The sequence below is a fragment of the Durio zibethinus genome, chromosome 14, assembly GCF_047325235.1.
Source record: "Durio zibethinus cultivar Kanyao isolate XHJ-2024 chromosome 14, ASM4732523v1, whole genome shotgun sequence".
NCBI lineage: Eukaryota > Viridiplantae > Streptophyta > Magnoliopsida > Malvales > Malvaceae > Durio > Durio zibethinus.
Genome location: NC_143175.1, coordinates 11,755,653 through 11,767,500, shown reverse-complemented (window position 1 = coordinate 11,767,500; position 11,848 = coordinate 11,755,653). Strand labels below are relative to the sequence as shown.

Genomic DNA, 11,848 nt, shown 5'->3' with positions numbered 1-11,848 from the left:
TCATTGGTTCATAAAAATAAACATCAAATTAATCAAAGACGCAAAAAAAAAAACTATATTGACAAAATGAATAATCATATATATAATAATATCATATAATAAGGAGTATTGATTATCGAACCGATTCGCCGGTATGTAGAAATTGATGGACAATTTATTCTATATCAAACTATAAGTATTTCATTGGTTCATAAAAATAAACATCAAATTAATCAAAGACGCAAAAAAAAAAAAAAAACTATATTGACAAAATGAATAATCATATGAGAATAATATCATATAATAATGAATAATCCAGAAAAAAAAAACAAAAAAAAAATTAGGGGGTTTCTTATGATTTTCAAATCTTTTATACCGAGTAATCTAATATCCTTATTCATGAGGATAATCAATTCAGTCCTGTCAGTCCTTGTGGTCGGACTCTATTATGGATTTCTGACCACATTATCCCTAGGTCCCTCTTATCTCCTCCTTGTACAAACTTGGGTTATGGAACAAGGAGAAGAAGGAAACGAGAAGAGGGCAGCAGCAACAACTGGCTTTCTTATGGGACAGCTCATGCTGTTCATATCGATCTACTATGAGCCTCTGCATTTAGCATTGATTAGACCTCATCTACTAAATGTCCTAGTTCTACCGTATCTTTGGTTTTATTACTTCTGGAACAATGACAAAGACTATTTTGATTTTTTTGATTGTTATGCAGGAGAGACTGCCGGAAATTCAATGCGTAATCTTAGGATTCAATGTGTATTCCTGCATAATTTAATTTTTCAATTAGTCAACCATTTCATTTTGCCAAGTCCAATGTTAGCCAGATTAGTCAACATTTATATGTTTCGATACAACACCAATATGTTATTTGTAATAAGTAGTTTTGTTGGTTTTTTAATTGGTCATATTTTATTAATGAAATGGGTTGGATTGGTAGGTTCTCTACCTTTCTATTAGAAAATAAAAGAATATAGCCAAATGACTACAAATCATTTGGGGGATACAAATTCTAAGCCTTTAAAGCAAATTTCTTAGCCCTGCAATATCCTTTGCAATGAACTTCTTCTCAGTGAGCTATTTAGCCCTGATGGCATCATCTCTATTGTACTTCATTTCCTTTTCCAGCATTGCTCTCTAATAAAAGAGCCACCAGTAAACTCTTAAAAATTTCAACCACCCTATTTATCAGTTCGGTAATTCCTCAACTTTTGCTTTTACTCATACTTTAAAAGAAAAAAAAATCCTAAAGCCTATTGGAAAATAAATACAAATAGTCAGATAGAACGCAAATAACTTTTCATATCATTTTAAAACATTCCAATTTTTTTTCTTCTTTTAAAACAAAAAAGAACCCAAATAACCCAAAACCATAAAAACATTTTAAAACAATTTTTAAATGCTACAGGATTTTTCTTTATTTTTCAATTTGCATTTTTCTTGTTAAACTATCTTTATTATTATAACAAAATAGCTAGAATGGTGCATACCTTCCTTATCGGTCTTCTTTCTCATTTTCCCCTTCGTTGATCCCTTTTTCTATCCCATTTCCTCATTTCCACATCATTCCAGAACCTTCTTCTTTCCTCTTTCTTTAGTTTTTTTTTCTTTGTTAATTTTAGCCCTTGTTTGTAAAATGCCACAAACATCCTTAAAAAATTATGTAATACCTTTTTCATCTAAAAAAAACACATGTCACAAAGGTAAATGGTCTGTAAACAAAAATATATAAAAGTATAGATGATGTTTTAATAGATACTCTTCTTTGGGTTTGTGTTTGTTGATTCTTTCCATAGATAATTTGACTAATATTTCTTACAATAAAATTAATAATTTTGTACCAATTAGATGATAAAATATAATTTATTCCTTATTGAGTTTTTTTTTTTTTTTGTTTTGCAGTAGTCATATCAATAATTATTCAAATTCTCTTTGAGAGTTGAAATAAGTTTTTAGATTGATATTATTGAGATAGATTCACATATGAGTCAAAAATCTTATATCATTAAAAAATATGAGTAAGATATTTTATATATACATAGAAGACCTAAAAACTAAATAGTTTAAAATTTTGAAATCAAGTGATATTCAACATGTATGTACAAAACTCTTTGGTATAATATTATGGGCTTCAAGTATGACGTATCTCCTCAACAATTGATATCAAAGCCAAAAGTTTGACATAAACACAATAAGTATGATAATATGCGAAAGCGCAACACCTAAGAAGGCAATGTACTATTGAAGACAATATATTGAGGCAACTTATGATGGAGTGCAAGGGTTAAGCTTGTGATTGTTTGCAAGCTTGAGGGATATTGAGACAACTTAGATCCACAGAGAACCAAGGTTGAATGCTATGTGCTGTGATTGAGTACAAGCTTGAGGGGCATTGAAACAATCTAAACTCACAGAAAAGAAAAGTTGAATGCTGGGTTTAAGTTGCATTGAGACGATCTAAAATGTGAGATTATTTAGCTTAAAAGAGGTGTTGATAGGATTTTACTCGTATGGGGGAGTCGAGGTAGGACTTAATAAAAAATCACAAGTAAATGAACCATCCAAAATGTGAGATTGCCTAGCCCAAAGTAAATATTGATAGGACTTACTCAATTATGAAATTGCCTGGCTTAAAGAAAGTGTTGATAGGACTTACTCTGACGGGGGAGCCAAGGTGAAACTTGATCATAACTTACAAGTGAATGGACCTCCAAGACATAGGATTGCTTGGCCCAAGGGAGGTGTTAATAAGATTTACTCGTACAAGGAGCCAAGATGAGACTTTATCAAAACTCACAAGTGAATTGAAAAGATTGTTGGAATAAGTTTACATATGAGTAAAGAATCACACATCACTAAAAAATGTGATGAGATATCCTCTCTCTCTCTCTTTCTATATATATATATATATATATATATATATATATATACGCACACACGAAAGACTTAAGAACTTAATATTTTAAGCTTTTGAATTCAAATAATATCCAACATGTATGTATGATTTTTTGATATGCTTCCATGGACTTCAAGTGTAGTGTATCTTTCCAACAGTTATTTCGTTATTAACTTTTTGTTTGCAATTATCTCTAATTTAATTCTTTTTTTTTTTTTTTACATTTCACTCCATTTTTGTGTTGCATAAGTTTGGAGAAATTTTTCATTTTCAATGTTTGATAAACGGAAGATGGAGAAATGAACGAAATAGAATAGAGAGAAAGAGAAAAAAGTTTATTATGCCCCTCATTCAGATGAATTCTGATTTTTCTTTCAATAAATGAATAATGAATTTTTTTTTCGAAAAAAAGAATATTACAACATTAAACAGCCACTCAATCCCCAACTTAACGAAATAAATTGATTACAAATATATTAAACTCTATGTTTACAAGATCTAGAGTTAGACAAATTGGTAGATTTAAATTATCAAATTCTGTCTCTGTGTTTGTGCTACTTAGATTGACTATTACACTGACCAACCAAACAACACCAAGGTCATGAGGACCACAATGCACAGTCACATATAAAAACCTACAAAAGGAAGAAGAAATCTTAAGCAAAGCTTTTGGTTGGTCGCGTTCTATATAAATCAAACAAATTTAACCAAGAGCATGTGTTAATTATTACCAGACCAAACCAAACCATGATTTAAAGATAGGTAAGCAGTCATGTCGAATACCTAATTAAATAAAAAAGAAAGATGTGCTTCTTGGCTTCTATCAATTCTGCCATAAGGAAAAAGCTAAATGCTAAATTTAAAATGTTACGTTTGAATGAAATTAATATCAAACATTTTCGAATTTATCAAATAAAATTATTTTTTACATGCTTGAGAGGGTGACTGGCATGGCCGTTAACTCTTTAAATTGTATGAGCTGGTAAAAGTTAAAACACACCTGGCAAAGAAAAACAAAAATCATAGTTCACCACTCATAAAATAAAAAGTAAAAAAAAAAATTAAATGAAAATTTTTATTTTTTACTTTTATTTTCTTTTCCATTTATTTTACTAGTTCTCTCCCTTACACCCAAACCTTTATTAGTTCTTCAATTCTCCATGGCCTCCGCGAGAGCCTAGAATTTGGCGCCAGACCTCCATTTGCCACTATCGGCCATTGTTTTGCCGGCGATGATTTTCTTCAAATTCTCACACTGGATCGTCAGGGCACTAACACAAAGGAGAGACTGACACATTTTCCACAAAATTAGTATTGTTCGAAAGCCTATAATATGTAATCACTGTCCGGAATGCAAGGTGAGTAAGTGACTTATTAGTAATTGGACATGAAAACGTTTAATTTTAATTTGAATAAAACGAAATATTATATTTTAAATCGAAAATTAGCTCAAACATTAAAATTTTAAATTGAATATTTAAACAAAAAAAAAGTGTTGAATTAACAGAAAGATGCTAACCAAAATTAGCAATTATTGCATGAAATCGTGGGGAGTTATTACCTAAAACAGATCACTATAATTAAAAATGGAAATTAATTTGACTTTTAGGTGGTATTTTATTTAAAATTTTTAGATTTTGGAAGGTAAGTAATTTAAAAAAAAAATGCTAGTAAAAGGGAATTGATGATTGTTGTATTTTGTTAATTTTTAAAAATATAAAATTTTTGTATTTGATTCACGAAATTTAAAAGTGTCTAATTAATTTTTTTATTATATTATTTTTGATAATATATAAATAATAGATAATATTTATCAAATCGTTATTTAATATTTTCATAATATATATTTTTCATAATATATTTATTAACACATGAATAACTTATTTATTTAATATTTTTTATAATATACTTATTTATTTAATTTGTAAACAGTTTAATTAAATTAGTTTATATATTTATATAATGTTAAAAATATATATCAATTTGAAAAAAAATTCAAAATTCCACTTGAAATAAAAAAAAAATTCAAATGTATTATAATAAAAGGGTCTAAGATGTTTGACAAATGAAAATATAGTAATGCAGTAAAGGAGTCTGCCAATGGCTGTTAAAAAAAGAGCAACGGTTATTTATAAAAATTGTCATGTATTCCATAAAAAAATGCAAATTATAATAAAACAGCTGTTATCTATTTCATAAAAATCACCATGAGTAATTTTGGCCTTGTGACAGACAGAGCAGAGAGGTCAACTTTCATTAATGACCACGAGTAATTTAAGTTCCAAGTCTTGGTTTAGGTAGCTTAAATTTTAAAAAAGATATTACTGATCTCTTTTATTATTTTCTTGAAGCAAATGGAAATTATTTATTTATGTAACATATAAATTATTTTTTATATATTTATTTAACATGTAAAGTATTATATATTTATTTAATATGTTAAACAATTTATATGTTAAATAAATAAGTAATTTAATATATAAAAATTCCTTTTTTACTTTCTAAAATATCTTTCTTTTGATAGTATGTTACATGTTTTAAATTGCTGGCTAAATCTTTTAAATTGGGAGCTGAAAATGTATTCTCCATTTATTTAAAATGTAACTTATTTATTTATTTAATATGTAAGTTATTATTTATTTATTTCACATGTACTTATTTTCTTTAACATGTAAAAATAAATGTATTTTATTATAAATTTTTTTTTTTATTAATTTGTAGAAAAAATTCTGCTTAAGTAAAATTTATGGTCGTAATCTTATTTTTCGTAAAACAAATGAGTAGATTTAGGGATGTTAATCTTATCTATATCTAATGAGAAATTTGACTTTTTACCTTAAAAGAGATGGAATGGGTTGCAATGGGTATAATTTTAAATTTTTATCAAATATGAGGATAGGGACAGGTAATATAATATCCGTCCTGTATCCATATCCATACCCTATATATATGTATTTATATATATAATAAATAAAATTTATATTAAATAATATAAATTATTATTTTAGATTAATTAGAATAAAATAGTAAAAATATAGTAATATACATTTATAAAAAATATTTAAATATATAAGATAAAATAAAAAAGTTAAAAAGAAATTTTTTATTTTTTTTTTAAAATTATAGATATAGAGATTATCTATACTTAATAAATACCCATGGATATGAAATCGAGATAGACTTAAAATAATAATCGGATATAATTATAGGGATTGATATAATATAAAAATTTAAAACTGAAAATGAAGAATACTCTATCCTCTCTATATATTTTATCGATTGACATCTCTAAATAGCATTTTGATAATAGATAATATATTTTTTTTAAGCATTATCTATTATTATATTATTATAATACATGCCGTTTATATGATTTAAATGTTATCTATTATGATAATAAATGATATTCACTTTCCCAAACATTATCTATTTTGTAATTAAACAACAAATGTTGTCTACCAAACCAAAATTTTTAATCAATTGAAAATAAATATTTTATTACAAACATTTGTTTTATTTCAAATAATTAGAATATTATTAACATAATATACATATATTTATAATTTTTATTATTACTATATGTTTTTTAAATAAAATCAAATTAATTGTAAAAACTAAAAGCTCAATTAACAAATAAACTAAAATAACTTAATTAATTTTTATTTTGCATAAAAAATATTTTTTCACCTGTGATGCGAAGTGTCAAATATTGAAACTTCAATACCTTTGTGCGTGTAGAGCCTTGATTTATGATGTAATTTTTATGATATTGAAAGACAAAAATGAGCAAATTTTCGTATTTTATCAAAAATAAAAAAAATAAAATTTCAAGGAGATAGAAGTTTTTTATTTCATATTATTTTCTCATTCTTGACATTATTGATAATTTTAAAAATCGTCAAAGAATTACATTTTATAAATCAAACATAAAAATTATATTAAAAATTTTAAATTAAAAAAAATTCCAAATCTACGACCCAAATTCCCTTCAACAAAATGTAAAAGGTCCGATGACACTTCCAGAACATGGTAGGTTTGCGGATGACCACCGACATTGTCAGTCCAATTGACTCTGGTTAATGGGAATGGCTGCATCCTTTTGGATCCCGCATTGATAACAATGTAGGAAAATAATGTTCCGGGTAGCAAGAGTCCAAGTCCACTGTCCACACAAGGGACTTCAAATTTCTCCACAACTTCCTTTCTTTTAGTACAAGTAAAGCGTGTCTTTTTGCTAACACGAAAAACCCAGACACAACCCCTGAATCGGTCGATTGATATTTGAGGAAGCATCGCACCTTCGCCTCGAGCAACTTAGCAGTTGTACTAGGTATATCACCATGGGATAGGGGAAGACAGTTTTCTTCTATCTGTATTTCAATTCGATTTTGGTCCAATCTAATATTGAATTATTATTTTTTATATTTGACTTTAATCAAATTTTATATAAATAATTTGCATCTAATTTATATCAAATTAGAAATTAATTCAACGATTTTAATTTAATATTTCATTCAAAAAATTTTAAAATATAAATTTTATTTTAATCAGTATAATATTTTAAATTAAAATATTAAATACTAATTTTATTGATATATAAATAATAAAATTTCTTACTATCATCTCACCTATTCCATATTTGGAGTCTTTAAAATTTCTTACTGGGCTTTTGTTTCGAGCTTGGCCCGATTCATGCATTTAACTATTATTTTTATTTATTAATATTGGACAATACGGACCAAATCAACCGCCCAGATTGGGCCTCAATCGATGAAAACTCTGGAGAATTCCAGATCGTTCCATAATTCCATCCCAATGTGAATGAAAACACCTACCTTCGAAGTGAGTCAACTTTAGATCTGGACCGTCCATTTTCTCACCTATAACTCAATCTCTAGCCACATCTCTGCCCCTCTCTCTTTCTGTCTCTCTCGCCGTCTCGCGTGCGCTCTTGTGGCTCTCTTCAACTTTCGCCTGTCTATTCAGAATCTGTTAGTTCTCTCTCTTTTAATCTCAATTTTCTTTGTGATCTGATTTCTGTGGGTATTAATTGTTTTTTTTTTTTTGTTTTGAGGACCTGATAAGATAAAAATAGACAAAAGATGTTTGGAAGAGCACCAAAGAAAAGCGATAATACCAAATACTATGAGATATTGGGAGTATCGAAAAACGCCTCCCAAGATGATTTGAAGAAGGCTTATAGAAAAGCTGCTATTAAGAACCATCCCGACAAGGGTGGTGACCCTGAAAAGGTTAGTATTTTCTTTTTGGATTGATTTTGTGTTTTAGCCAACTGGTATTTCTTTGTTTTGTTGATTCTGTTTGTTGATCTGAGCGAATTGTGAACTGATCGGTTAGTTTTGGCATATGCTTTGATTTTACTTCTTTTCGATTGGTCATCGATCGGGTTGAAAACTTGGTAAATTTAAAGTCCGTTTAGAATTTTGGGTTTAGAGTTTGTTGGTTTAAATGTTGTTGACTTGTCTAGAACGTAACTTGTTTGGTTATGTTTGTGTATTGTAATTCAGTTTAAAGAGTTGGCTCAAGCTTATGAGGTGCTGAGTGACCCGGAGAAGCGTGAGATTTATGATCAGTATGGCGAGGACGCCCTTAAAGAAGGAATGGGTGGAGGTGGTGGTGCCCATGACCCATTTGATATTTTCCAATCCTTCTTTGGTGGAAATCCTTTTAGTGGTAGGACTTTGAATTCAAACTTACTGTTTCCATTTTGGTGATGAAATTTTTTTTTTTGGTTCACTCTGTGCTAAAACCTTGGTTGCCTTTGCAGCTGGTGGAAGCAGCAGAGGCCGAAGACAAAGGAGGGGAGAGGATGTAATCCATCCGCTCAAGGTATCTTTGGAAGATCTCTACAATGGAACGTCCAAAAAGCTCTCTCTTTCGCGCAACGTTATTTGCATCAAGTGCAAGGGGTTAGTATTTGAATTGAGTAACATTTGTGTCATTGATGTCAGTTAGACGACTTCTTTCTCTTGTCTATGTTGACAGAAGTTGTTTTACATGAAAATTTTGCAGTAAAGGGTCTAAGTCAGGTGCATCAATGAAATGTACCAGTTGTCAAGGTTCTGGAATGAAAGTGTCCATCAGACACCTTGGTCCTTCCATGATCCAACAGATGCAGCATCCGTGCAATGAGTGTAAGGGTACTGGTGAGACAATCAATGACAAGGATCGCTGCCCAAATTGCAAAGGTGAGAAGGTTGTTCAGGAGAAGAAAGTCCTGGAGGTTATTGTTGAAAAGGGTATGCAGAATGGACAGAAGATTACTTTCCCTGGAGAAGCTGATGAAGCAGTAAGGCCAATAATCTTTTAAATGGAATTGCAATTTTGTTATGAACTTGGCATTTTGTTGTATTTCTTTAAATCCAGCTTTCTTGCTGTTGCTAACTTGGTTGTTTGGTAACAATTTCTCTTTTGCAGCCTGACACAGTCACTGGGGACATTGTATTTGTCCTACAACAGAAAGATAATCCCAAATTTAAAAGAAAGGGTGATGACTTATTTGTAGAGCATACATTGACACTTACTGAGGCACTTTGTGGCTTCCAGTTTATACTGACCCACCTAGATGGTAGACAACTCCTCATTAAGTCACAACCTGGGGAAGTGGTTAAGCCTGGTAAGTTGGGAGTTTCTGCCAGGTTTTATAGAGTGCACCATTATTTATATGATAGACGTATGCCTTTGTTATTTTTGTACCATATAATTAGATATTAATTTTTGGAATGAACCCTCTTCGTTTGTTAATGGGTATTCATCTTTCTAATTGGTGTTCATTTAATGATTCCTCAATATCTATTAGTGGATATTGATCTTTCTAATCTGTGTCCCTTAATGCGTGGAATGTGTTTTATCTGCATTTGATATTGATATTTGCTTTCTCTTTTTGTATTACATAGATCAATTCAAGGCTGTAAATGATGAAGGAATGCCAATGTATCAAAGACCATTCATGAGGGGCAAACTATACATTCACTTCACTGTTGATTTTCCGGACTCCTTGAACCCTGACCACTGCAAGGCACTAGAGGCTGTGCTACCTCCAAGGGCCTCAGTCCAGCTGACTGACATGGAACTGGATGAGTGTGAGGAAACAACTCTGCATGATGTTAACATTGAGGAAGAGATGCGAAGGAAACAGGCACAGGCTCAAGAAGCTTACGAGGAAGATGATGACATGCATGGTGGTGCCCAGAGGGTCCAATGCGCTCAACAATGATAGAACAAACGTGGGTCACAGACGGTGGCTTGGCTGAAAAAATGGCCTGAAGTGAGAAGGGACGGAATGTTTAATTTTGAGAAGAAGATTCTCAACATTATTGTCGTTAAGTCTTTTTCTAGAGTTCTAAGTTTTTGCTAATCGAAGGAACTGATAATGTACGGAAAGATTTAGCTTTGGAAAGTCACCTACCTTAATGGTTTACAACGTTGTGTCTCTTGTGATCCGTTAAGTTTTTCATTTTTTCCCATTTAAATTTAAGAAAATTATTTGAGATATTATACATCCATAGAAATTGGAGTCCAAAATCTTCACAGGTGACTAATTCGAAAATTATGTTGGGGTATAGATTTAGTATGTACCTTACAAAATTATAGAATTTACCCTATCTTTTATTTTAAGTATTTCGATCTTCGTACTTCTATTGAATATATTATTTTTATATTTTTTCAATAGTCATTGTTAAATTGTTGATGTAGAATGTTGTTAAAAGATTTTGGTGACTATTTTTTTTTTTTGCCTAAAACGGTGAGCTACGTGATTTTTTTATTATTTCTTTTTAATTATGTTTATGTATGTTCTATTTTTAATTTTATTTGATTTTTTTATTTTAATTTTTTAAAATTTAAAACATACCAACGTCAGCCAAAAAACTATATAAAATGCTATAGAAAAACTAAATAAATTATCATTTTAATAGTTCACCTCATTAAATTAATCAATAATTACGAAAGAAAGAGATGATTAAAACTTACTTCTCATCAATTATTAATTTAATATAAATATTGGGACTAAGATACCTGAATAATGATGACCAAAATTGATAATTTTGGCAAGAAAACAAATTTATACTTTTTAACATAGAATAAAAGAACGCATATAATTTCAAATGATTCGTAAGAATAGATAAGATTATCTATAACTTATATTAAAAGTTGTTCCCATTTTGCATCGAGGGGATAACTTTGCAATGTAAAAAAGAAAAGTCCAAAAGTAATTTTAAGATTAAAAAAATTTTTTCTCTATAAGGTTCATCTAATTTTTTTTACCTTTTATTTCTTTTAATTCACTCATATCTTACTTTCTCTCTTGTTTCAATAAGAAGTGAAAGAATATGAAAACCCATATAACTCGAAATGAAGAAAAAAAGGATTGAAAAAAATGGATCATTGTCCTGTTCCTTTAATCAAATACATAGAACACTGCAATCAAACTAAACTTCTTTCAACATTGTTAAATGTCTGAGTCGAAAATAAGCTAGAAATGAAGTTTCGAATTGTTTAGATTTCAGTTACTGATGCTGACACCATTGATTCCTCCAGCAATGACTCACAATTTTTTCCTTTCTATGTCTATGGTCATCAATAGCTTAGCAACGAAACTTGTTTTAATGCTTTGGTTTTTGTTTCTTCTATTTTTTTTGCTTTTTTCTTTTCTTTTACAATTTTCAGTGTTTTTATTATTTTGTTTTTTTTTTTTGTTCAAGAGAGTTTCTTCTCTTTTTCTTATATTTGATTTTTTTATTTTTTATTTTATAAGTGGTTCTTTTTTCTTTTGTCAATATGTTTTTGTTGGTATTTTGATGTTGTTTCTATACATTCATACAAGTTGTTTGATTAATTATTTTTATTTTTCTTGTGTTATGCATATTGTTCTTTTTATTTAGATATAGGATTTTTTAAGTATGAATTTTGTGTTTAGATTTTTTTTTTATGCATGGTATT

At 29.2% G+C, this 11,848-nt stretch overlaps 1 protein-coding gene across 4 annotated transcripts; it reads left to right on the top strand.

Moving 5' to 3' along the window:
• Positions 1-7,799: 7,799 nt before the first annotated feature.
• LOC111295180 (dnaJ protein homolog) lies at positions 7,800-10,402 on the top strand. Of its 4 annotated transcripts, none has more exons than XM_089743529.1 (7): positions 7,800-7,878; positions 7,973-8,139; positions 8,416-8,581; positions 8,676-8,817; positions 8,921-9,197; positions 9,326-9,524; positions 9,805-10,402. In XM_089743529.1, the coding sequence occupies exons 2-7, from the start codon at positions 7,990-7,992 to the stop codon at positions 10,122-10,124; spliced, it is 1,254 nt and encodes a 417-aa protein (XP_089599655.1). In that variant the 5' UTR covers positions 7,800-7,878; positions 7,973-7,989; the 3' UTR covers positions 10,125-10,402. The 4 variants fall into 4 exon arrangements, with proteins under 4 accessions (XP_089599655.1, XP_089599658.1, XP_089599656.1 ...); XM_089743532.1 differs by having other exon boundaries at positions 7,973-8,306; XM_089743530.1 differs by having other exon boundaries at positions 7,962-8,139.
• Positions 10,403-11,848: the final 1,446 nt, after the last annotated feature.

Coding starts and splice junctions, on each gene's coding strand:
- LOC111295180 (XM_089743529.1), top strand. CDS start 7,990: ATGTTTGGAAGAGCACCAAAGAAAAGCGATAATACCAAATACTATGAG. Junction 8,582..8,675: donor TGGTGGAAATCCTTTTAGTG/GTAGGACTTTGA, acceptor TTGCCTTTGCAG/CTGGTGGAAGCAGCAGAGGC. Junction 9,198..9,325: donor CTGGAGAAGCTGATGAAGCA/GTAAGGCCAATA, acceptor TCTCTTTTGCAG/CCTGACACAGTCACTGGGGA.